We start from the raw sequence: 26,882 nt of genomic DNA, 5'->3' as shown, positions 1-26,882 counted from the left end.
AAGCTCAGGGGACCATATGGGGTGCTGGGGATCAAACTTAGGTTGGTCATGTGTAAGGCAAATGCTGTCCCCGCTGTGCTATGGCTCCGGACCCATAAAGGACCATTTTAATGACCCTCACAGTGGTGAGCTGAGAAGTCTCACTCTGTCTCCTGTGGGAAAACAGGTGAAGGGTATAACTTGTAGGGAGGAAGATAGGTTAGGGCAGTGGTGAGCAACCTTTTTTTTTTTTTTCAACTGAGCCAAATCTCGCCAAAGCCACGATTGGAGCAGAGTCCTGACTCCTAGAGCTGTATTCAAAAGTGGAAAGAGCCACAAGTGGCTCGCGAGCCGACCACTGTTAGGGCAGCTGTACGGGTTTCTGCTCTCGGGGGAGGCCAGCCCGTGGAGAGATCTTCCAGGGCCCAGATTTCTCACAGAACACACAGGATGAGGGGCCGGGCGGTGGCGCTAAAGGTAAGGTGCGCCTGCCTTGCCTGCGCTAGCCTTGGACGGACCTCGGTTCGATCCCCCGGTGTCCCATATGGTCCCCCAAGCCAGGAGCAACTTCTGAGCGCATAGCCAGGAGTAACCCCTGAGTGTTACCGGGTGTGGCCCAAAAACCAAAAAAAAAAAAAAAAAAAAAAAAAAAGAACACACAGGATGAGGCACCACACAAGAGAGAGAGATTCCAAATGCCTCCTTAGCTCCTTGCAACAACCCACAGCTCAAGGCTGACTTTCCAAGCAAAACATCTGCTGGGCACTTCCCACCTGCCGGGGTCAGGGGTGCTCGCCTGTCCCCCATATGCTCTGAGCAATCCCAGGATTTGAACCCCGTCCGTCCGACCAGACCAGCCATGACTCTGCCCCCACTGCCCCCACCAAGGTGGCTCGCATAACGCTTGGGCAGCCAGGAAGGAGCTAAACCGCGAGGTTAACCACAGGCCCCGGTGAGCCTCGCAGGCCTGGGGCGGCCACGCTGGCGGGCAGGCAGCCAAAGTGCAAAGCTGGAAGTGGGGTTCGAGGGAGGGGCCAGGGCGTGGGGCCAGGGGAAAGAGCACTCGGCAGCTAACAGGGGCTGGGGAGGAGGGGGAAAGTGAGAGGAAGCAGCAGCTTGATGTGGTGAGACCCCACTGGCATTCCCCAAGCCCGCGGTGCGTGGCTGGCCCTGCAGGAATCTGCTTTTTGTTACTGAGTCTGAGGAGGAGGATTAGGGAGCGGAAAGGAGACCCGTGGGGATGGCACTGGGCCTGTGGTCCGTGGGGTGATTTACGGCCCGCGTCATCCCGGCGCTGGCTGCCTGGGCGGGCCTGCGCCCAGCTCCTTTCTTGTTGAGTCGGCCTGTGGTCTGGGGGGCAGCCGGCTGGCTCCCCCTCTCCCCGGCAAAGGCAGCCGGGCAGCCGGGCAGGGCTCCAAGCCCGCTGCAGCCCCTCAGACACTGCAGGCGCCAGGCCACCACCCCCCACACTCCCCCAACGCATTCCTCCCCATCCAGCCATGGGATTCTCTCCCTCAAGTCTGACCTTCCGTTCTGGAGCCCACCTTTCCCTGAGCTGCCTATCCCCCAACCACCCACCACAGCCCCGGTGATCCCCACACATACTCTACATCCCAGAAAGACAGGAAAGCAGGCATGGGCGTAGGGGGAGTGGACACCGGCCTTGGGGCCTGAACATCTCTGTTATCTGTACTTCCCTTCTTTCCCAAAGGAGACTCTTCAGAGCACTGGTCAGATGAAACAGACACGCTGTATTTGGGAAGTGCCAGACCTGACACAGTTTTGTCCAGTCCCCACAAAGGAGCATGCTGAAGGCTCTGGAAAGCCCTGCACACATGTGAGAGCCCCACACCCTGACCAGCTTTCCCCAATGGAAAGCCCTTGTGGGGCTACAAGAGCTTCTCTGCACCTCCTCCAAGTCAGGCAACAGAGTACAAAGTGCGGAGACCAGGGTGGCAGAGCTGTCCCCCAAACAGCCCTTGGCCATAGGCAAACGCTGCTACCTTCCTGCCTGCTCACCAATAGGCCCCGTCTCAACAGCTCAGAACCAAACCCAGCTGCCCAGGAGAGCCAGCAACTGGCTCAGCTTTGGTCAGAACAGAACTCACCCCATCAGCTATAGCCAACAGCAAACTAAATTGCATGAACACTCCACAGGGGCATGTGTGAGTGTCTATGCCAACCTGTGCACACACAGAATTCAGCATTGCCCTCCAGCACATCTTCAGCCAGCTACATCTCTGGTGACCCCCAGTACTGTCAGGAGAGCACCAACAGCTGAGCATAACCCATGTGGCTCTCAGAACCCAATGGTAGAGAAGCTTGCAAGCATTCCCACTACAAGTATGTCTGCATCTGTCCCATGGCCAGCAAAGCTAGAGAGTCCCTGGCCTCTCTCCAGTTCTGATCTTTGGGTAGGGCCATACCCCACTGTGCCCAATGCTCTGGGTCCCAGAGAACAAAGCTTGTATGTGTGTCCCATCCCTTCTCTCAGAGAACAACCTTCCAAGGATTAGCACAGGATTGGAAAAAACGGTTCCTCTAGCACTTTGGAGCTGGCCTCATGAGCTGGGACCTGTGGAAGTGATTTATTTGCTCAAGGTGGTGAGTGAGTTTTGCCACCTTTGGAAACAAACAAGGATGACCAGGGAGAACTCCAGCATAAGAAGGCCCCTAATTTGGTCCCCCCTGCTGTTGAGTGCCCCGAATGTTAGTGGTTGTAGCTTGGAGGCTCCTGAACACTGCCAGAGTGATCTGATGCCCCTGAGCACTCCTGGGCCTAAGAATGGAACCAGCTGGGCAGGTCAAGTGTGGCTCAGCATGACTGATCAGAACCTCTGATCAGTTCGGAGGAAGCCACCGCACCCCCTGAGCGTGGAGTTAGTCTTTGAATCTGCTCCCTTGATTGTGGTCTAAACAACACAGACACGACCCACTTGGTCTGTGGCTGCACTTCTAACACCTAGAACAATGCCAGACACAGGGCAGCATCTCTGTCCATACTCAAAAAACAAGGGGATAATTATTTCCAGTCACAGGTATTTTACTAACTGTGGCATTTCGATACCAGGGGGCATGTTTCCTATTTCAAATGTAACATTGAGCGTTTATTTTTTTTTATAAATGTGCCTATGCTCTAGGGGAATTCTTGGCAACTGTTGTGAACCCTGAAACAACTTAGCATCTTTTTTGCTTTGTTCACTTCTAGTCTTTTTTGTTCCTAATTAAATCTCTTCTGTTGCACAGATCACTGGAACTTTCAAGAAAGCCAGCTTCCTGACAAAATTGATCAATTTTGTGTGCTACAGAGTAATATTTGGAGAATTTAAGAAAAGAAATATTTGGAGTTATTTTACTTTTTAACATACATTTTGTCTATGATATCCACTTTTCCTACTTAACCATTTTCACTATTTTTAAATGGCACACATTTCTAAATTTAAGTCACTGACTATAATGTTCTTTTTCTTTTCTTTTCTTTTTAATTTTTGTTTTTCTTTGTTTTTTAGCTATACCCAGCAGCACTCAGGGATTACTCCTGGTTCTGCACTCAGAAATCACTCCTGGAAGGTTCAGGGGACCATATGGGATGCCAGGTATCAAACCCAGATGATGGTCACGTGCAAGGCTACCCTACCTGCTGTGCTATCATTCTGGTTTCTTTTCTTTCTTTTTTTCTTTTGGTTTTTGGGCCACATCTGATAGTGCTCAGGGCTTACTCCAGACTCTGTGCTCAGGGATCACTTCAGGCAGTATTCAGGTGCCATATAAGATGCTGGGGATAGAACTATGTGCCAGGTAAGTGCCCTATCCACTGTCCTATCTCTCTGACATATAGCTTTCTACATGAAGAAAAAGAAACCAATGGGATTAAAATACTGATTTAAAAACAAAATCGGCCTAAAAAACTCAGTCCGATTTAAAAAATTATTTTTGAATGAATATACAGAAGACGGGTGGGGAGGGCATTTTGCCCACACTCTTAGAATGCCCTCATCTTTCACTTCTAAGTGCATTAATACGTGAACTAGGAGGGGAATTGGGCTTTGTTTCCAAACACTGGAGTTGAACTTGGTCCAAAGACCTCCAGGACCTGAGCCGACTGATTCACCTCTCTAGCCTCGGTGTCCTCATCTTTAACTAAGCACAGTAATAACACTCCGCTCTACCCTCTCTCGGCTGGTTGCAAAGAACCCAGAGATAAAGCTGCCCATTCCCACCTTGGCAGGGTACTGATCCGAAAGGGCTGAGTTCTCACTTTGACCAACAGGGTGTGTGAAAAACATAATACCATCCTGGGCTGAAAAGTCTCCAACAAATAGCATTTAAATGTGAGCCTCTTCATGACACAAGTCCATCCATCATGATAGATGGGAGAGCCACATATGCTGTCCCCACACAGGACACTACTGGTCAGGGTACGAAAGAAGGTGCTGTTACAGGCTGCAATATCACTGAACCCTGAAAGTGCAGGCTCATGAAAGGACGAGTCACTAGCAAACACAAGTGTGTGAGTCCATTCATTCACCATGTCCAGAATAGGAGCATCTACACTTAGTGGCAGAATGGGTTATGAGGGTAAGACATGAGACAGACACAGCATCTCTACAACCTGATTCCAGGCTTCCCAGATGATCTGTGGAAGTGGCTGAATCAAACATTTCAGGGGACCAGAAAGATAAAATGCTTGTCTTACATGTAGCTGGCCAGGGATCGACCTTCAGCATCTCAGAGGTCCCATAAGGAGACAATTCTGAGCACAGATCTAGAAGTAGATTCATGAGTACTGCTGAATGTGGTCTGAAAACAAACAAATATGAACCAAACACTTTAAAAGGGTGAGCTTTTCTCTCTATAGCTTTGATTGCTATAAGGTTGCTAATGTTTTCATTTAAATTTATTTATTTATTTATTTATTTTGGTTTTTGGGTCACATCCAGCATCACTCAGGGGTTACTCCTGGCTCTATGCTCAGAAATCGCTCCTGTCAGGCTTGGGGGACCATATGGGATGCTGGGATTTGAACCAATGGCCTTATGCATGAAAGGCAAACGCCTTACCTCCATGCTATCTCTCTGGCCCCTCATTTAAATTTTTTAAAGTTGGTTTTGTGTTGTGTATTAGGTAGTCCATATTAACTATGGAAGAGTAAGAAAAAAAAAACCACAGAACAAAATTAGAACACACCCTTCTCCCCCTGAGACAAACTCCCAGCACTGAGATCATTTTAACTTTACTTTGCTCAATCTACCTTGGATGGTGTTGTATGGATGGGGCTGTATCCCCCCACCCCCACAACCCCCTAGCAAAAAACTGTTTTCTTCACACCCCTTCCACATCTCTATACATCTGGCAGGATGGCTGCCCCTTCTAGGGCTGGGCACAGCTGAGTTTTTCTGGGTACACACACAGGGGGGCTCCTATCCTCCAAACTTCCCAGGGAACTAGAAGCAGGTAGAGACCAGTCCCTTTCCCCGACACCTCCCACCCTGCTGGGCTTCGGTGCCCAGGGTGACAGAAAATTTATGAGCAGTTGGAGTTGGCTGCTCTTTGCGGAGGGCGGAACATGATGTGACTCGAGGATCACACAGTGTTCTGACTGGGAGGCCTCAGTGGTCCTAGGCGTTTAAGAGTTGCCACATTGTGGCCAGGGCCCTCAGCAGAATTCACTCCCCCAAAGATGTACTGAATTCTTGCAGGTCTGCAGGATGGGAAGAAGATTAGAACTTCTGCCTGGAGACATGGAGACATGACTTCGGGACAAGTGGAAAGCACTGCAGCAGGAAAATGCAGCTGATCCCCCATTCCGGGGTGTTCCCCAAGGTTGCTCCCCAGAAATGACTGAGGCTGTACAGAAGCCTTGGTGTGCTGATGGTTACCTCAGACTGCAGCTCCCCAAACCTTTCACTAGCTGGGCTGATGTCTGGGTTCCAATCCCAATGACTTGCACAACACTCTCCCCAGTGAAAAAATCCCACAATACTTGAGGATAAAGGCAGAAATCCTAGGGAACCTAAGAAGCAGTGATAGAGGGGTTTCAGGTATCCCAGAGGACTAGGTTCTTTATGCACATTAGTCCTGCCCATTGAACAAAGATCCAGGACAGATGCACAGCAGTATCTCTGCCTCTAAATGTGGGCCCAGAGGGCCAGCATGGGTCCTGCCTTATGTCCCACCAGTCCTCCCCCAACAAGGATGCAAAATTTTTTCTTTGATTTTGGGACCACACCCAGAGATGCTCAAGGCTTACTCCTAGCTCTGTACTCAGGAATTACTCTTAGTGATACTGGGTGAGCCATATGCTGTGCTCAGGATTGAACCCAGGGTCAGTTGTATGCAAGAAATGCATTTGTTCTCTGCAGACCCTTAGTACTTCAGCCAGACACCTCCAACTGCCAAGCCATGGATGATTGGAGTGATTAGCATCGTCTCCTTGCCCCCCTTGACCTCCCCTTCAAGCTCCCAAGCGGCCCCATTATCCTCTACCCCCCTAATTTCCAGACTGGGGAGCGGAAGCAAACACATTAAAGGGGTTGCCGCAGGGAAGCCAATGGCTGCTCCTGTCTGTCTCCCAAGGTCAGAGCTTCTCTGCAGATGAGAGCAGAAGTTACTCCCTTCCCTGGGGCCACACCCAGTGGGCAACAGACCCATTCAGTGCTCAGTGCTCAGAAGTAGTTCATCACTCCAAGAAAAGCTTCAGGGACCATGTGATACAAGAAACCAAACCAGGGGTTCCAGCTCCCTGGCTCCAAGATGTCAGTTTCTTCCCACCAGCCAGCTGCCTCCATGCTGCCTCCTTTCTGGGTTCTAAGGATTGAAGGGAAAGTGGCTGATGACGGGGGACTAGAAGAGCCTGGCACAGCCTAGAGTCAGAAGCAGAACTCAGAAGGAGTCCACAGGGCCTGCAAGGGCTGGCCAGGAGGATCCAAGGCCCCTCCACACAGACGCCTTCCTGGGCTGCCGGCCACTTTGTCCAGCAGCCAATCTGCTTCTCCCCCACGCTCTGCCTGGCCTCTGTGCCAGCCCTGACTTGGCCTTGCCTCTTGCTGAGCTCTCCTCGTCCATCAGCCCATCCATCTCTTTTGGCCCCTGCCCCACCCCATTCACAATCCAGACCGTGTGGGTCGAGTTGGCCTGTGTGAGGCCTGGGACCCAGCTGCTGCGGCTTCCCATCTGCTACTCAGGCCGTGATGTTGGCCAGCTGCTCAGCTCCATACTGCTTTCCAGCCCCCTGAAGCCCAAGGAGCCTGTGACCTTCCCCAGAGCCCAAGGAGGCACAGGCTAGAGAGCAGCAGGCAGCTGGGCAGCCAGGTGGCCAGCCAGGTGAGGACAGGCCTGTGCCCTCACAGACTGACCCTCATTTTACCCCCAGCCTCCCCACATACCCACACATGCAAAGTGAGATCCACCTCACTTCTCTGTTCCCTGCCCTACCCCAGCTTTTATCCAGTCATAGATGGAGCATCAGACTGGCCAACCCCTGCTCAGGACTGCCTAGCCAGCTCAAAGCCCTCTGCAAAGGCCCTGAGTGGCCTTGGAGACCCCCTGGCAGGAGTGTGGCTGGGACTGGGGCAGCAATGGTGGTTGAGAAATGTCAGGCACGAAGGTCCACAGGACACTCTGACTGCAGACAAACACAGAGTGAGAACGACTTCCCACTCCACCTGTTGTCTGAGCTTCAGAGCATCTGGACCCCACACAAGATCCAAGATCCAGGCATCGGGTGGGCAGGGAGACCACTCAGATTTGGACCCCTTTCCCATTCCAGCCTGACCATCAGTGAGGGCACACAAACTCCAGCTACCAAGGGAGAGGCACCTAGGGGAAGAGAAATGAGTCTCACACACATGCACACACACACACACACACACACACACACACATTCAAGACATACAGCTAATAGGTATGACATACATACAAGACATACAGCTCAAGCATCAGATGGACCATCTCTGAATCCTTACTCCTCATTCCACCCTCTGTGTGACTTTGTTCCAGTTACTTTGTTTCTCTGAGCAAGATTTTTTTCCTCCCATAGAATGACACCAATTGTGAACTGCTGTGTGACACTTGAGGGAACATTAAAGAACACAAGAGCTGCAAAGTAGCCATGTGGGCAGAGCACACCTGACTATTAGTTCCTGGTGGTGGGATCTGCCCCTTAGACACTGTGGGTGGGAACTGCAGGCACCTCCATGCCTCACACATCTATGCTTGACTTCCTTTGGCATTGACCCGTGTTAGGATCATGCCAGGCTCCATTAGAAACACTGAGACTCCTGCAGTGAGCAAAGCAGACTGGGCACCCCATCTCCCAGCACTCCTGGGCCCAGAAAGCAACCCTCCCTTCCGCTTAGAAAGGAAGTGCCCAGCCTCCTGCCAAGTCACTTCCAGACAGAGCTGCACTTCCCAGCTCTCTGCCATACATATTGGATAGACCTTCACTTCCTCTGACAGCTCAAAGTCAAACCCATTCAGGATATAGATGCTCTTGATTTTCATCCCGAAGTCCCTGAGTGACCCCAGGCCTCTGTTGTATCTCCATCCCCACTGTGCCTCTGTCTGCTTTTCCCTTCTTGCCCACCCACAGTCCTCTGGCAGGGCTCCTACATGTGGTCTCTGCACCTGCTCCAGGAGCTGCCTTCCCTCCAGCTGCTGTTCATCCAACTGCACTGAGCTGAGGCCCAGACTGATGTTTCGAGTGAGTGAGAGACAGGTTCCTCAGAAGGTCCTGGAGGCTTTACTACCATGGGTCCCATGCTACCATGGAACCAGTTCCCAGAGCTTCTGGCCCCTGGGAAAGAGGGGCAAATTCTCAAAGCCCTAAAATCTCCAGTGATCTCCCCCTTCTACCTGAAGAGAATCTCAGACTCCCTGCAGACCCTTCTGATGCTTCAGAGACTCCAGCCCACCTGACACAAGCACATGCACGGATCATATATACACAGAACCACACATGTGTTCACACAGGATCATGTGCATCCACATATAGGCTCACATATATCTAACTGCACCTACACATATGACCACACATGTATCTGCATGTGTAAGGATCGCATGTGCTTTCATGCACAAGGGTCACACGTGGTCGTATGAATATGATCACACATGTATTTATATGCACACAAGGTCACACACAGGATTGCATTGGATTACGCATGCATTCACATGTGCATGTGTTGATTCTTCAACACACAAGATCATGCACACAGAATCACATGCTCATGCGTACTTTTACATGTACAGGATCACACATGCTGCAAATACACTCACATATACATCATACATGCAAACACATGTTCACAATATGCTCTTGCATATCCACTCACACAGGCTTACACATGTACACGCAGCTTGCAATATGCTTGTATGATCACACATATATTCACATATGTGCACACCCATCCACACACATGCACAGCACAGGGATAGAACCAGTGGTTCCTCCTCCTGACCATGAAATCAAGCGCTCTGAGGTGGCACTGGTCACAAGTAAGGACTCTGTTCATCGAGCTTGCACAGAGTCCTTGGCACTGCAGCACTTCCTACAGACCAACTATGTCTTGAACTCTTCCCGGGTGCCCCCTCATCCTCTCCCTGATTTTCTCCAGATTGAGGAGAGAAACAGGAACTGGGAGAAGGCAAGGTCATGAGTGGCTCAGCTCAGTGTCCACTGTCACATCTCCTGGCCCAGACCCCTGTGTAGTCAGATGCCCCTGCAGTAGCCACTCCCCCCCCAGCCTGGGGACAACAGGGGACAGGCAGGTCTGGATCAAGGAGCACTGGCTTCGAGTCTTGAAGCCTGCCTGGGTCTGCCTGCCTGGGCACCCTCAGCCCACTGTCTGCAGAACAGCCCTGTCTGCTCCCATGATCAGCATTAGGGGTCTTAGGGGGTCCTTGGGAATGACTACAGAAATCATCCATCCACATTCAAGTATGCCAGGGTCAGCCTGGTCACCAAAGTCCCCTGAATCTCTGTGCCACCCATAGAGAAGGGGCTACTGGCATAAACATGGGGATCGGTGTGGAGTGTGTGAGCCTCTGGCCTGAGAATGCGGCTAAGAGCATTGTGAAGAAAAATCACCAGACACAGATCAGGTCAGCCTCCAGAGTGCAAAGGGCTGTTCCCTTTGCATCCTCCATACCCCCTACCCAGGCTTTGATGTCTTTTGGGTTTCCAGGGAGTACTGTCCTCAGAACAGGACTGAAGAAACTTCCAAAAGGGTGTGCAAAAAGGTAACTGCCCATGTCCTGGCCTGAGAGCCAGAGAGGGGGAAGTGGAACATTTGGGGGGTCATGGAGCCCAAGGAGACTCCCCTCCCTTTGCTTTCCCAGCTGTGAGGAACAGGAACCCCATAAGAAACAGAAATCCATGAGGAACAGGAACTCTCCTAAGTTACTAGGAGCTGAAATGCAAACTTCCCTCAATGATTCCAGGGGAGAAAGCTGCATGCTTCCAAAGTTCGAGCCTAGTGGAGTCTAGCTGATCCCAAAGGCCCTAACTGGTCCTTTCCCAGAGTTTCATTGACTTTGGCACCCAAAGACTCAGCCTATCTGAGGCTTCTGTTCATCATAGGTTCCTCTTCCTTATGTTCCCCATAGCTGGGAAAACAGGGGGAGGGGAATCTCCCTGGGCTCCATTGCCCAGGCTTTTAGTTAAAGGAGCAGTGGGTCATTTTTTGGAACCTAGTTTGTGCAGGGAGCTGGGACACATAGAAGAAAGGACTCAGAGTCCAATCCCAGGACAACACACATTCCACAAGACATTCACCTATGACACTGTGGAGCAGTGCCAGCCTCTGACAGCACAATGTGTAACACAGCGCCTAAATGGTAATGAAACGTCATGATATAAAAGCTGACATGTCACAGAACATTGGGTCAGATGGGGGTAGAATGAAGAGGGAATAAGGCACTGTGCACTGTTTGCATGAGACAGGCCTGGGTTTGAGCCCCTAGTACCATATGGTCCCTTGACTGTGGAATGGTAGATTGTGTGTTCCACAATCCTCAAAGAGGGAGTGGGATTCCCATGGCCCCTGTTTGGGTAGGACAAGAGTCACAGGTTCGGCAGCAATAATCCATTTACAGTTGGGAAGCCAGAAGCTCACACTGCAACCTGTTCACCCATAAGCCAGTCATTCCACCATGTGGAACCACAAACCTAGATGGCAGCTCCTCCTGCAGGCCTCCTAAGTAGCCTTTATTGGGATAAACAAAGCCCACCCCCAAGGGGAGAGCAAAAGCCAGATGAGTAGGCAATGAGGAAACATCTTTTTAAATCAAAGTAACCAATCAAAAATCAAAGGAACCAATCAAGAGGTATCGAATTAGAAGGCAATATGAGGACCAATCCAAAAGCCTCAACCAACATCTGAGCAACACCAAGAGTAATCCCAAAGCACCAGAAGTTGTGGCTCAAAAAAAAAAAAAAAAAGTCTATCCGTGTATCAGACAAAATGACACTTTATACCATGACTCCATGAAGTGCCATCCTGAATTAGATCCCAGGCAGCCCCATGGCAGGGCAGGGCAGGGCAGGGCTGGGGTAGGGGTCAGGCAGTGCTTGGCTTTCCAGAAGAAGGAATTCGGCAGAGAGACAGCAGGGACTGGCATTCCAGCTTGGGGACAGCATGAGCACAGAGGCCAAAAATAGGCTCTCTGGGCCCAAGTCGATGCTGCTGGCGTTAAATCTGGACACGAGGGAGACGGGAGGCTGGTTACAGCTGGTCACTCCAGGGGAGGGGAAGGCGTCCTCCATGGAATCACCCCCCTGTCTCTTTCTGTCTGTCTGTCTGTCTGTCATTCCTCTCTTCCTCTCTCTCTACCTTTACCTCTCTCTCTCTCTCTTTCTCTCTCTCTCTGTATCTCCTTTTCTTTCTGTCTCTCCCTCCCCCCTCCCCCAATTCTCTCTCTTTTTTTTTTTTTTTTTTTTTTTTTTTGGTTTTTCGGGCCACACTCGTTTGATGCTCAGGGTTTACTGGCTAAGCGCTCAGAAATTGTCCCTGGCTCGAGGAAACCATATGGGACGCCGGGGGATCCAACCATGGTCCTTCCTTGGCTAGCGCTTGCAAGGCAAACACCTTACCTCTAGCGCCACCTCGCTGGCCCCAAATTCTCTTTTTCTCTCTCTCTTTCTCTTCCCCTGTCTCTTCCAGACTCAGCTGTGCCCAGGACCCCTGGCTCTGAGCTCAGGGATCATTCATTTCTGGTGACTCCAGGGACCATATGTGATGTCAGGGATCAAACCCAGGCTGAAAGGCCCCACCCACTGTCCTGTAACTCTGGCCCATCCTCTGCTCGGCCTGAGCAGAGAAGTGGGGGCAGAGAAGTGGGGACTGCAGTCCTGGCATCTAGTTGAGTCAGGAGACAGACCTGGGGAGGAGGGGGTGGAGTGGCTCCTCCCTTCACCTTCCAGAAATATCTACTCCAGGAGCTCAGGAAGACAGGGAATATTCTTCTGACTAGCTCAGAGGGTCCCCAACTTATCTGGCCTCTGCATCTTTTAGGAAAGAAAACATTAGAGCTTGGAATCGACTTTCTTCAGGCAAATAAACAGAAGCCCCAATTACTCTCAGCTCCCCCTGGATCATTCCAGCATTTGGGATGATTTTCCATCACTTTGGAGGAGAGCTTGCTCTGGGGGTGCAGCTACAAGCAGAAGGGATGAGCTTGCTTATCTGGGCGGGGAACTCTGACATTAAGCTCGGGAGCTAGGACAGCCTGCCCACCTGCCCTGCCACCCCTTGTCCTCTGGAAGTATCTAGGTGAAGAGCTACTTCTCCTCACCTGCCCATCAGAACTGGGGCCTTAGGCTGGTGGCATCCCTGCTCCCTGGGCTCTCCACCTCCCACCTCACACAGGCTTCAATCTCTGTGCAAGGCACTGAAAGGATGCTCAAGGATAGCTAGAGTCTTAATCACAATATCCAACTCATGGTTGATTCATGCAGAACTGAAGCATTGCTCCTTAGACCCAACCCAGGACAGCCTTGGCGGCCTTCACTGAACCTGAGAGGAACAGTCAGCCCGTGAGAACAACTGAGTGATCCTGAGCCCCGTGAACACACAGCTGGTCCTGCAGAGCGACTGTCTCGCCTCATCACTGGGAAGGAGGAGGAGGAGGAGAGCGGCTGAGGGCCTGAATCCAGGCACATGAGGGCATGACACCCTCGGCAGGTTGTGGGAGCCTTGAAGAGACAAGGCCAGACAGCCTCCTGGGGGATCTTCCTGGTCTGATGGGATCATGGGGGTGGAGAGCACACAGGAACTGAGAAAGGAAAGAAAGAAAAAAATATGCCCCATGTTCTCCATCTCAGCCTCACTATCACCTGACAGGGGACAGCCTGCTCTCCTTCTGCCCCCTCAGCCTTGGGCCTGACTCGGGGGTCCAACAGTTACCAGCTGTCAACCCCGCCCCAGCACCCCACAGGCCCTGAACTGGCAGCCCGCTCAGTGACTACTCCCAGGAGGAGCCAGACTCCAGGCAGACGCCTCCCAGAAGTTTCTGGCACAGCCGCCGGTTCTTTAAAAAGGCTTCGTGTCATAGTGAGATCAGCTGAGGGGGCCAGGTTCTGGCATGGCTCGTAATGCCATGGTCCTCCAGGGCAGCTCTGCATGATGGGCGACAGGGCTTCTCTCCATGGACACTGTCTGTGTGGGCTTGCTGGGGGGAGGGGGATCTACTCCCAGCTCAGTGCTTGGGGGCTATTCATGGAGGTGCTCTGAGCACTGTGCAGTACGAGGGATCAAACCTGGTGACTCACAGGCAAAGCCTGTGCTTACCCCTTTTCCCCCCTAAATGCTCAAACTTCCGAGTCTGAGACTCCAGCAGTAACATAGCACCCTCTTGGGCACCTTCCTTCTGGTCTGTCCCCGCTCCAGCCGAGGTATGAAGCAGGACCCCCCCTTTAAACAGCATTGAGAAGAGAAGAGCAAGTTCATTGGATGACCAGCGAACTAATTCGGTGGCCTCCAGGCCCCTCAGAGGAGGAAGAAAAGTCACAAGTGGTGTAAGAAGAGGAAGAAACAACATGAAAAGCAAACAAGGGGAAGCAAAATAAAAACCAGAGATAAAAAGTCGCGAGCAAACAGCGGCGCCTGAGAAACAAGGGCTGCGGCCGCCAGCTTTGACGGGGGCCAGCCCTGTTATTCATAAGCGAGTTTCCTCTCTCACAAAGGACCTTTTGCACGGTTTTCCCTGCTGCCTCCAAACCAGCTGCTCGCGCTGTTGTAGCCTGAGTGATGATGAGGCTCTGAAAGGGTTTTTTGGGAACAGATGGCCAGGGGAGAGCTGGGGAATGTGCCAGCAGAGGGCTGGGCGGGCTGCCAAGGCCTGCGGTGACTGAGCGCTGGGGCTTCCAGCTCGCGTGCTTCCCCTGCCCTCTGCCCTCCGTGGCGCCAGCAGGCCTTCCCAGCGAGCGCTCGGAACATCTGGAGTCTGGGGCTGCCAGGAGGGGGGGCCGCCGCGGCCGGGCGGGGGACCCTCTGTTCCAGCGGAGCTCCCATGGACTCAGCACCAGGCCCGCCTCGCAGAACAGCTAATCAAAACCACAGCACCCGAATGGGAACCAGGCGTGCGCCCAGCTGTAGCCAGAGGCCACCGGCAACTTAACCCGGTGTCAGGCCTCACTGGCGGCGCGGCGCTGGGGGTGCTCGGGGCTGATGACACCCCCCCCCGAAAGTTCACCCCCAGCAGACTGTTGGCTCCTTGCAGCTAAATGGAGCCTTGACATGCCTCAGCCGCTGCCCACAGAAAAGCTGTTGCTCCAGCCAGGCGCTGCCCCCTGGCACTGGCTATGGGTGGGGGGGAGGCACCCCAAGGTTCAGGTTGCCCTGATGGGTGAGCTCTGGCCTCATCTGACCTCAGAAGCCGAAGGCTCAGGGCGTCAAGCCGCAGACTCCGGCTCCAGCACACCCACCACTTCCCAGCCCTTCAAGAAGTTCGTGCCTCAGTTCCCCCTCTGTGCTGTTGGGGCGCTAACTCGTTGGGTTGCTGCAGCCAGAAGCAGCAATTGTGCAGGGGAGATTGGGTCACGGTCCCACAGGCAAGGTGGCAGCGATGGGGCTTTATCAGCAACAGCATTGCACATGACCTACTGCCAGGGACTCTACAAACCCTGAAAACTAGGGGTACCCAGGTGGGCAGCACTGGGATCCCTTTTAGGGTGTAGGAACAAGGTTTGGGCTGGATGGCTGGAGAGAAAAGTAGTCCCACTCAGTCACTCAGTCCTCTTCCTTCTGGCTGGTGGACATTCACCCACCCCTTTTCTGAGGGGTGCCCCTTCCTCAGGGCCCGCCTTCCAAAGGCAATGGGGACCTTGTCACCTAAGTTCATAAGAGTTCCTTCCTGACACGCGCTGAGAAAGTACCCATGTAATTGGAATCCTGATGGATCCTTCTAGCAAGGTGTTAGGGGAAGTATATGGGCTTTTATCAATGAGAGAACAGGGACCAGAGAAGTTAGGTAATATACCCTAGGACACACAACTAGAGTGAGCCAGGATCCCACGGGCTGTGCTGCAGAGGAAAAAAAGAGGACAGCACAGCAGATAGTGGCACCTCCACAGTGTCCAGCCAAGGGCACTAGACAGCAGCCATCGTGAAAAGTTGGCTGGCTCCGAGGGGCCAAGGTGGGGGCTCTCTGAAGGTCTCTGCAAGCACACAGGTGGGTCACAGCCATCTCCAGAAACTCCCCAGGCTGAGCTGCTTTGTCATGATGCCCCAGCTTTTGGGGAATGGCAGGATGGGGAAGGATGGGGTGTGTGGGTGGGGTCATGGCAGGATGGGGAAGGATGGGGTGTGTGGGTGGGGTCATGGCAGGGTATTGGGGATGAAGGGTGGAAATGGGTCAGAGAAACAGCCTGCAGCTCACCTCACCCCTGGAGCACAGGGACCACAGGGTGCCTGGGGGTGCTTTCGGGGAAAGCCGGGGTCAGTTCACCTGTAAACCCCACGGGCCCCTCTAGCCCAGACCCTGCGCTAATGATGTCAAATGAGAGAGGAGAGACGGCAGCTGAGTGAATACTCTGCTCATGCAAACAGCTGGCGACAAACATGTCTGTAATTGGAACACCAGGAAGAATAAATTGCACCCATGATTGTAATGGAGAGAGAGCTCGGTGGTAGTTTCTACCCGCCTTTTCTCCTCAGCATCCAGGGACTGTGCACTGTGAAAGCACATGGTATTTCATTCCAGTGAAGAATGAGAATGGGAGCTACCTCTGAGCATTTTTAGGTGGGGGCAGGACAAGGGGGTCTTAGTTTCATTCCTGGTGCCAGGGACCAACCTGGTCTGCTCAAAAGCATGACAAGGAGAGCAGAAAGGTTGGAAGCCCCCAGAGCATGCATAGCACAAAATCCAAGTATCTGTCTATTCGGACACCATCAGGGTCCTGGGAACACGTGGCACAGGGGCTAAGGCTCCGGATGAGACTCACAAGTGGTGCCAACTCCTGTGACAGGGACACCTCAAGTGTCTTACACAAAAGGGGGCTGAGGGCAGCTCAGATCCAGCTGGAACTTTAGAATTTGCTGATGGCATCTGTAGGGAAATGTATCTGAGACCCGCCCATTTTTGGGAGGGGTCTTGGAACTGAATATTAGGTGTGACCTTACCTATTCCAAGACCCCTCAGGGAGTGACATTAGGGTGCTTGTAGGTGGCCACAGGCATGGCAGATGGACCTGAGCCAGGACAGTGCCCCTTGGTGGGCATTCTGGGTATGCAGGAGACCCACATGGAGGCAAAGACTGGCTCCAGCAGGGCAGAGGGCTGTGTAGCATGCCTGGGGCATGGAGAGATCAGCCCTGAAAGAGCAGCTACCAAGTTGTGGGGCCACAGGAAGGGCAGCAAAGGGTCCTCAAAATTCTCTGGACCTGGCTACACCCAACCCCAAATCCCACACTGGAGCTACAGAAGGCTGTGCAAAATGTTCTTTCAAAGAGGACAGGGCAGGGCTGGAGAGAGTGACAGAGAGTAGGTCTTGGACCTGGCAAACAACCTGTCTGGCACTGTATGCTGAGAAACACCAGAAGTCATTCCTGAGAACAGAGCCAGGAGCAAGGCTGAGCACCACTGGGTATGGCCCCAAAACTCAAAACAAAAACAAAGCAATGAGACCAGGGCATTCTCGGGTCCACCAGCACTCAAAGAGCCTCCAGTGCAAAAGGCAACGGGAAGGGGCAGCACAGAGCCAGGGGTGTGGCACAGCCTCAACTCCTGTCTTGCCCAGGGCAGAGTCACTCTGGCTGTATAGAGCTATGCCAGCCATGAGACACAGCCCCCGGCTCCGTGATGACACCCAGGCCTCGGTGCGGGTCCTCTCACTACACTGTGGTCAGCTCCTCTCTTCTCCCACCCACATCTAGGCTTGGTGAGTGACTTGGCAATGCAGACCACAGCGCCGGTGTCACCTGGATTTAAACAAGGCTGTCACGGTCTGTGCCTATTCTTATTACTCAGTGGTTCAAACATCACTGCGCAGTGTGATGATTGGACCAAACGTGTAAACTGGTTCTCTCCTGTTCCACAAGTATTGCAACGTGCACAGAATCAAAGTGTGGAATAGTTTAGCTAAGTCTTCCTCGTCCTCGCACTCTTCATCCTTCTCCTTCTGCTCCTCTTCCTCCCCCTCCTCCTGCTCAGCTCCCAGGAATTGTCACTTTAAATAGAAGGTACAGAAATGTGGCCCAGAGCCAGGGGCTTGACGTTCAGGGCTGTGCCCTCTAGAGCCCTCCTATTTCTCCCACCTCCTCTCTGCAGAATGGGGACCTCCCCACCAGCTGCCAAATGCTCTGAGGCGTTGCCTGTGAGGCCCAGAGATGAAGGACCATCCTCTGAGCCACCACTGACATCAGCCGCTTTTCTACTTTCCTCCTCTTTGCTCTCTTCTTCACTAGGATGAAAGCCTAGAGGCAGAGACAGAACTCAAGGGACTAAGCACAGGCTTTGCCTGAAGGAGGACTGGGTTCAATCCCATCACCACATGATCCCCTGAGCACTCTAGGAGTGACCCCTGAACACTGGACCAGGAATATCCCTGAGAACCACTGGATTTGGCAAAAGTAAATAAATAATGAATGAATGAATAAAAGATGTATGTGTGGCTCTCTCCCATCTCCAAATCCTCAGACAGCCATCAGGGCCATAAGGGAGCACTTACTAAGACCTTTGAAGACACAAGGACAGAAGGGGCTGGGGGCATCCCCTAGAACACCCAGCCCAGGACCCATACACTCATAAGCTTGCCCAATGGGAATGCCCAGCAGATTCTCTATGATAGTGAATGAATGAATGAATACATACATACATACATACATACATACATAAATAAATAAATAAATAAATAAATAAATAAATAAATAAATAAATAAATAAATAAATAAATGAACAGGGAGTAATGAGTCTCTGAGCACCCTCTACAGCCACTCACGGAAGAGGGGACCTGGGACCCAGCCCTGCAGACACCTTGGAACCTGCCTCCTGGCACAAAGATAGACTCAGAAAGATACTAAGAGCAAAGGCAGCTGGTCCTGTGAATTCCCAGCTTCCAGGGCAGAATGTGGGAATGGGAATGGCCTTGAAGGTTCCTGCAGCTCCAGGACCCTGTTCCACCTCTCCCAGCAGTAGGGACAGCCCAAGCAAGGGCCTGAAAGTATGGAACCCCAAGACAGCTGTCAGGAGGGGTGCAAGCCTCAAACTTTTGGATCTGAGCTGCCTCTCCAGCTCCAGTTGCTGTTGAGAAAACCAAGACTCAGAAAGATCAGGGCTCTGAATGCAAGAGACACAGCCAGATGCTCTGAGCCACCAGCATCCACTTCAGTTTCCCAATCTGTTCCATGAGGATCAGACTGTCTAGGAGTCTTTCCAGTGATTTCCAAAGCTTGTGTCTGCTGAGCCCCTCTGCCTCCCCAACCCATCATCCTCTTCCCCCTACATAAGTAGGCATATTCTGGCACAGAGCAGGCCCAGGACTCCCCATGATGGGATCAGGGACCAGGGAAGGGAGGGACTCCTACCCTCCACCTTGGGGAGCAAGGAGAAGGGGGTGGATGGAGAAAGTGGCGCCTGCCTGCTGCCCGCCCAGCACGGATGCCAAGGGAAGTTCACTTGGAGTTTACAAACCTCCTTTGTCACAGAGCAGGAGAGCCATCAATCACCTCACTGACCGCTGCACTTTCCAGAGGGGGGTCCTGCCCCATGAGGCCTTCCCCTAACTGACCCGTGCAAATCCCCCCAGGAATGCAGCGCCACGGCTGCGGCCCCTGATGCTTGGCCAGCAGAGCACACTGAGGGCTTCTAGGAAACTTGCAAATTCAGAGAGAGCCTGTCTGATGGAGGACATTGTCGGGGATGAGAGGCAGGCACAGGCTAGGAAGGAAGAAGGAAGGGTACCAGTCTCCCTATTCCCATCAATGTCCCATCTCCAAAGCCTAGGGTGTCTCTCCTAATACCACTCTCCCTTGGTACAGACCCAGACCACATGTGTACCTCTCTCTGGAGTGGGGGGTGACACAAACAGCCTCGCTCTGCCTATCCAGGAGAGAATGGGCCCTTCCTACACTGTGGATGCTGCTCCCCGCTCTAGCCCAGCTCAGATGGTCCTGACACTGCAAGCCTTTCAGACTCCCCTGGGCAAGGGAAGTCACTCATGTCCTTTACCTGGGCCCTCCATAGGACTCAGGGACCCCTGACCACCCTGCCAGCTGCACAGGGATTCCTCTATGTATGTCACTTTATCCTGCATGCCTGACACAGGACAGGGGCTCTGCCATTCTCTCCAGATTGAACAGGTGAGTGAATGAATGAATGAATGAATGAATGGGACTTGTCTTATGTAGAGCAAGTCAAGTCACACAAGCCAAGTCACATGCCCAAAATATGCCACAAGCTCTCCTGGGATTGTCACCCTGCTCAAGGGCTCTTGTCCTCCTGGATTCCCATTCCTGACAGGGTCAGGAAGAGCTTGGATCATGTCCACGCTCCAGGAAAATGCAAAACCAGACCCAGCAGCCCTGCAGGGCTGTCCAAGGAGCCCAGCAAGGCCCTTTCCAGGAACCAGGTCAGGCTCAAGGTCCCAGGGCCAGGAGAAACACTGACAAGGTCCCAGAAAACATTCCAGAACTTGGGACTGGGAGACATGCTGGGCTTAGGCACTGGCCTTGCATGTGGACCTCGGCTCAGTGCCTGGCACCAGGAGTGATCCCTGAGCCCCACCGGGTGGGATCCAAACTGCCCCACAGAAAAAAAACTTCATGAGGCTGATCTTACCAGCCTTGTTATGTCAGGAGCATGGAGAGGGGGACCAAGTGCCTGACTCCAGCTCCCCTGCTCTTCCCTGGAAGCAGTGGCTAAATAGCCAGCACATACCTTGCGCTTCTTGGCACGGCCCTCGGCCTGCAGTGTGCGGGTGCAACGCTGCACACACTCGGAGAAGCTGAGGTTGCTGTGGTCGGCGCTGTAGTCCAGGTCAGCCAGCCGCGCCAGCGACAGGATGTAGTTGCAGGCAATCCTCAGGATGGCCAGCTTGGACAGCTTCTGCCCGTATGAATAACACGGCACCTGGGGGTGGGGGACAGGTTCAGGAGAGGCTCCCGGAAGACTGGCCCCACCTGGGGGGCTGTGGGCAGTGGAGGGTCTGGTCTAGTCCCTGCACTCAGATTTCATTCCTTGTCACATGCAGCACAATGCTGTGCTGACAAGCCCACCCTCATCCCTGGGGCAGGTCACAGAATCACAATAAGTCCCATAGTACCCAGCAAGGTGGCAATGCCAAAAGTCTCAACGATGGGGCCCCCCTCAGGAGCAAAGTCCAGCTGAGAATCAGAGGGCCTGCTCGTCTCTGCCTCTACAGGAAGGCCTGAGGTAAGGCTAACAGTAGTCCTATCTAATCCCTCAGCAGCAAAGGGGCTGCCTTGGCCTTGGGAAGAACCCCAAGAACAGCAACACCTCCTCTTCCTGGTCATGGCACAAACCCAGAACAACGCACTTTGCCTGTTCCCAGCCAGAGGTCAGAAAACCCAGAGTTTCAGCCTGGGTAAATAAACAAGGTCGTCAGGTTCCTGGGCATCCTGGAGCAGACTCAGGGCCAGCCTGGCTTCAGATCCTTGGTAGGGGCTCTGGTCTGAAAGGATCAAAGTAGCCAGAGCCCAGCTAGGATTACTGGCAGCAGGGAGTATGAACTTAGGGGTCCTCAGAGAGGTTATGTCATCCAGTAGTGGCGGATCCCAGGGGTGCAGCTGAAGCCATGCCTAGGTCACTCTGACCCAGTGCTACTGCCAAAGTCCAGGCATGCTGGGAAACCACCTACTGAACTGTGCCACCAGGGCTGGGCAGTGCTTTCATCCCACAGGAAACTTCCCCAGGAAAGCTGGGCCTCCTGGAAGCTGTGACAGACCTGGTTCACCTACCCAGACCTGGTGAAGCTGAAGCCTCAAGTCCAAGGACACTCATGGCCATGCACTGGGCACCTGCATAAGGGACTCCAAGGGCACCTCTGGGTCCTTTTACTCACCCTCCCCTTTGAGAGGACACTCCACTTCATCTGCCTCCCTGGTCTCACCCCCAAATTCCAGCATCTCAACCCCTCAACAGTCCTACTGGGAGGCAGTAGTAGGGGCTAAGGCAAGTCTGAAATCTCAGCAACAAAATGGGCATCAGACTACCTGCCCCCCTCAGCACCAGTCAAAGTGGGCACTGGTGGGAAGGGACACAGAAACGACCAAGGAGCCAAAGCCTTGGTCCTCCATCCTTTAGCCCTACCACCAACTCCTACCCAGCCAGCAGACTCCAGCCTAAGACACCTGCCTCCCAGAAACCTACCACACTCCAACATCACCTGCCCAGGCATGTCCAAAAAAACATAAATTAAAAAAAAAATGTGGGAAAATTCTTTCAAGTCCCAGCAATCAGGCTAAACACTGAGAACAGGCCCTGGTGCTCAGGCAATGGGACTGGGACAGTGGCCCTTGCCCCCACCCACATGAGCGCTGAGACCCAGGGAGGTGAAGAGAGGGCTATCCCCATGCCCTCTGCAGCCACCATCACACACACACACACACACACACACACACACACACACACACACACACACACACACACACACACACACACACCATGCTCTTGGTGAGAGCTCCCCAGAGAGCGCTGAGGAAACCCAGTTCCTTTTTCCCAGACAAGCAGCTCAGCAGCTCTGAGGGCACTTCTGTCTGCCACTGTTCCTTCATAGGAGCCAACAACTTTCCACCCAAGGGCTACTCAGGCACACACAGCAGGCCCCAACATCTGTGCTCACAACACAGTCCCAAGACTAAAGGTTCTGCCAGGAGGTTGGACCTACGCTCCCTCCTCAGCCTTGCCCTGGCTAGGCTCCACTCCTGGTCAGCCCCCTCCCATACACCCTATTCCCAGCCCCCCAGCAGACAGGGCAAGGCACTAGCCCAGCTGTGCATGCTCACAGGAGGCCAGGGAGGACTCCTGGCAGCTGGACCAGGGCATGGAATATGGCCTGATCATCTGCCCACTGCACCCACCAACGAGCAACACTGCCATGCTGGGCCCCAGACCAGTGGGGCCCTCTTCCTGCTCCTCTGAGGCTAAACCTTACCCTCAACTCTACAGCCTTCCCAAGCAGAAGGGCAGGTTCACTGGCCACTGCCCAGCTCTACAGATGACAATCCAGGGTATTCAAAGCTGAGGAAGCAGAGATGGGGCGGTCTTGGCCCCTTAGCCATTCATGGCTGACCCTGGTTCGCAAGATCAGGCTCCACAAAGCCAGAGGTCAGCATACAAGGTTGCCCCATATGCTGGGCTGCAGCTGACAAAGTCTGTGCACATGGTGATATTGGTATGTGGTGGGCTTCTAGGAAGGCATCTTAGGCTGGATTCTGAAGGCTGGGTAGAAACTGGCACTGAAGCAAGAGGGTGGAGGGATAAGAGGAATTATGACAAAATCCTTCATTAAATGAACTAAAACACATCATTAGTACAGGGACAGGTAGTACCAGGCCTATGGTCCTCAGGAGCTTTGCCGATTCTCACTGATATGCCTAGAAAATCCTTGTCTCCACCCCAGATCTGACCTTGGTGCTAGCTGAGCTAAGGCCCCATGAAACGGCAGTTAAAGCTGTTCTTCTCCTTGCTCAGGCTCAAGAGTCAAGCCTGAGCCTTGATCAGAGTGGGTGGGGTGGTATTCAGGGACATGAGCCCATGCTGTGGTCTGGGGAACAGTAGCCGGATGTGCCTGGCTATTGCTCGTCTCTCTTGCGGCCCTGCTGGGGAAGGGAAGGCTCGAACCAAAGGAGCTCGTCCCCTGGGCTGTGCATCTGAGTATGAATGCATCTGTGTCTGAGTGTGCATAGAGCCTGCATCATGAACACACACACACACATGCTCTCTCTGGGAATTCATCTGCTTTGTATAAGATGTCCACACAGGAAGCACAGGGGTGAAGGAAACCAGGGGGATAACAATAATAATTTCCTCTTAACAAGGTACTAGACAGTCACGGAGCTTCTGACTGCCGCAGGTGTGAACATTTGTGCATGTATGCATTTGTGTGTACATGAGTGAGCAGGAGAGCACTCCAGAACCCGCAGCTACTTGTTGCACCCACTAGGTGATCCAGACCCATTTCCGCCCTTCTTCGGGCCTTGATTTTCCATTCCACAAAATGGGCATTCAAGTTTGATTTTTGGCATTCCCTGTGGTTCCTCAAGCCCATCAGAACTAGCCCCAGAGCATCTCTGAGTGTGGCCCAAAAGAAGGGGGGAAAATGTGATCCTCTTCTATGGAGGGACAGACACCTCTGCTTACCTGCCCAGCAAAGGAAGAGGACAGTATGATCCAGAAAGTTGCTTGCAGAAATGCTTTGTTGCTAACTAAAGTCCAGAGAAGTTGAGTGACTTTTCTAAAATCACACAGGAAATCAGCTACAGACGAAAGAAACTGGCCGTTCAAATCAGTCCCATTTACCACCACCATACACACATACATACAACCCATCTCACTGCCTTCGAGTGGGATCAAGGAGGAGGCTTCTTTTCTTAGCATTTCCCTTCTCCAAGAACCCCCTTGAAATCCTGATTGTGTCTCTGGAGAATTGTCAAACTGTTCTTCCCACCATGGGTCACTCTTGGGCGAGCATTTTCCACCATATCCAGTGGACAATCTGGTGGACACAGAAGTTCCTTGCCCACTTAGGATGAATCTCTGATCTCCCCAATGAGCATGATGGAGGAATCTGCCAGGAAGATTCCTCGCCAACTGCTGAGACGTGTGTGTGTGTGTGTGTGTGTGTGTGTGTGTGTACACGCACGTTTCCAGACCTGGCACCCAGACAGCAGGAGAAACCTGCAGAGCCCATGTGGAGGCATCCATGCCCAGGAGGCATGACAGGTCCAGGTTTCCGGGCCAACCAGAGAACCAGCATTCCGCAGAGCAAGAACCCTCCACCACCACACATGCCACCCAACCGAGATGGAGCTTCTCTCCCTCCAGAGACATCCCCACCTTTCCCACTTCACTCCCCATCACGGGAGGGCAAGGGATTCACTCACCCTACTGCAAAAGTGCGTGAAGAAAGCAGAAGCTGGATACACACGGACCAAGCGGCCAGGACCAGGGAGGGGGTTCACGCCGCCCCTGACCCTGATATCCCCAATCCCCCAAACCCGCCTTGCTTTTGCAAACTAAGATCCGTGGCACGGAGTGGTGCAGACCCCGGACATCTCAGGGTGCAAGCCCGTCGGGGTCCTGCGGGGACCTGGGGGGCCACCCAGACACGGGCACCCCGGGGTAGTGGGGGGAGAGCGCGGCCGCGGGGTACCTGCTTCCGAAGCGCCTCGAAGGCTGCGCTGATGGTGTGCACGCGCGTCCGCTCCCGCGCGTTGGCCAGGAGCCTCCGCGTCTGCTGCAGGGCTTTGATCTCCGAGGGGGCGGCGGTGGCCTCGCCCGAGCGTTTCCTAGGCGACGCGGAGGCATCCGGGTGGGGATTGTACAGGACGTGCGACACGGACGAGTAAGAACTTTCCCCGGGGCGCGTGGGGGGCGCGGGGCGCGCCGAGGGCTCGGGGGGCGCGGGGCGCGCGGGCGCCGCCGGAGCGCACAGCAAGATGCGGGGACGTAACGGTAAGCCGGCTTCCCGGAACGGCTGCACCTCGGGACCCGCAGCTCCCTGGCTTTGGGGTGCCGAAGGAGGAGGTGGTGGTGGAGGTGGAGGTGGAGGCGGCGTGGGGAGTCCGGGTCCCACTGCGCCCAGGGGAGCGAAGCCGCGTTTGCGCGCGTCCAGCACCTCCGACACCGTGTCCGCGCCCCGAACCGACGAGGGCACCGGCGGAACCGGGCAGGGCTGCAGCCGCGGAGTCCCGTCCCGCAGCCCGTTGGCGTTGGCGTTGTTGGCATGGGTGGCCCGGGTCTCGGGCACTTCTAAGTCCAAGTCCAGGCGCAAAGTTTTATAGCCGTTGGCACGCCGCGCCGGCTCCTTGCCTTTGCGCTTGAGTTTCTTGAGGCCGTGGAGCTCCTTCACGCACACGGTCTTCCACGGCCCGTCCTCGAGCACCGGGATGTGCTTCATGGCTGGGGTGGTGCGGTGCAGAGAGGAGAGGAGAGGCAGGGGCAGTGGGGTGGCCCAGGGACGCGCGCGCGCCTCTCTCTCTCTCTCTCTCTCTCTCTCTCTCTCTCTCTCTCTCTCTCTCTCTCTCTCTCTCTCTCTCTCTCTCTCTCTCTCTCTCTCTCTCTCTCTCTCTCCCCCTCCCTCCCTCCCTCTCTCTCCCTCCCCCCCTGCTGGGCGCCCTTCGCCCCTGCCTGCCTGCACGCACCCCAGCGCGCCCCAGCCGGCCAGCCAGCTGCGCCGCCGGGCTGTCCAGTCTAGTCCAGTCCGCGGGAGCGCTCAGGGTGTCATCTGAAGTCGCGGCCGCCGTGCCAGCAGCATTTCTGGAGCGCGCCCGCCGCGCTCCATCTGTGTTTGTTTAGCCTCAGTTTACACAGAAGCCCGCTTCGCGAGATGATGATCACTCGGCTCCCGCCGCTCGCTCCAGCCCAGCCGCCACCGCACCGCCGCCTCCCGGCCCGGCCCCGGCCGCCCGAGCCGAGCGCCTTTAAAGAAACAGGAAAGCATTTTTCAAAACAGCTGGGCCACCGGCCGCCTCCTTTGTCCGCGTGCTCTCTCGCTCTCCGCCCCTGCCCGGCTTCCCGCAGACCTGCCCGGGCCCTGAGTTCTTCCCACCCCCAGCTACCTGGCCGGCGTGCCCACGAGCCCTCCTGGACGCAGCCCCGACCTGCCGCGGCCCTCCGCTCCCGTCCAGGAGCTGCGGGGAGTGATGGGACCCGAGCAATTATAGCCAAGGACGATGGAGGGGGTCGACGCGGAAAGGGAAAGGATCCAGAGTTGCCCTCGAGCCTAGACCCTCGTTCTCCCCACCCCGGTTCAGTCCTCCCCTGCTGGAGCGATGCTGCGGGTGGGCCCAGCTGGAATCTGAGTTCTGCAGAAGAACGTGATTTCCCCCCCCCCCAGAGGACCCCCGAACACGAAAGGGTAGAGGGCAGGTGAAACACCCACTGAGAATCCAGAAGCCTCCTGGGCCGATTCCGGGTGGCAAAGGGCAGCTTTGGGTATGATTGTTCCCACTGAAGCGCTCTAGGGGTAAGGTGAGGCGTTAACCTTGCAGAACTTCACTCACACAGAGAGACCTTGGCCAAGTCACTTCTGCTTTCTGCAACCAGGGATGAGCTATGTTCCTGCTGTGGGAGCCACTGCGGGGTAGGGGTCATTGCTTTGGGCTTGCATGGAGACTCAGAACAGAGTTCTCAGTGCCTTGCAAGGGCTCAGACACCTGGGTGGAGGTGGCGCCTTCAAACCATGTGCCATGGTAGGGAAGATTTTAGAAGAAAATGCCCTTCTCTGCC

The 26,882-nt window shown here is 54.1% G+C and overlaps 1 protein-coding gene across 1 annotated transcript; it reads right to left on the bottom strand.

Annotated features, from left to right (window-relative positions):
• Positions 1-14,663: 14,663 nt before the first annotated feature.
• On the bottom strand, positions 14,664-25,576 carry ATOH8 (atonal bHLH transcription factor 8). The gene is made up of 6 exons (XM_049784613.1): positions 24,805-25,576; positions 20,349-20,540; positions 18,998-19,004; positions 17,759-17,887; positions 15,853-15,893; positions 14,664-14,774 (listed from the first exon to the last, which is right to left on the bottom strand). Exons 1-6 carry the CDS (start codon positions 25,549-25,551, stop codon positions 14,664-14,666), a joined length of 1,227 nt encoding a protein of 408 aa, XP_049640570.1. The 5' UTR covers positions 25,552-25,576.
• Positions 25,577-26,882: the final 1,306 nt, after the last annotated feature.

This window comes from Suncus etruscus, chromosome 12, assembly GCF_024139225.1.
Source record: "Suncus etruscus isolate mSunEtr1 chromosome 12, mSunEtr1.pri.cur, whole genome shotgun sequence".
Classification (NCBI taxonomy): domain Eukaryota; kingdom Metazoa; phylum Chordata; class Mammalia; order Eulipotyphla; family Soricidae; genus Suncus; species Suncus etruscus.
This window is presented reverse-complemented; position numbering and strand designations above follow the sequence as displayed.

What these genes read in the sequence shown, in the direction of transcription:
- ATOH8 (XM_049784613.1), bottom strand. Translation starts at nt 25,551, where the DNA reads ATGAAGCACATCCCGGTGCTCGAGGACGGGCCGTGGAAGACCGTGTGC. An exon ending in TCGAGGCGCTTCGGAAGCAG is followed by an intron (nt 20,541 to 24,804) that starts GTACCCCGCGGC and finishes CCCCACCCCCAG; the next exon opens with GTGCCGTGTTATTCATACGG. An exon ending in CCCTGTGCTCCAGGGGTGAG is followed by an intron (nt 14,775 to 15,852) that starts GTGAGCTGCAGG and finishes CCCCACCCATAG; the next exon opens with CCAGTGCCAGGGGGCAGCGC.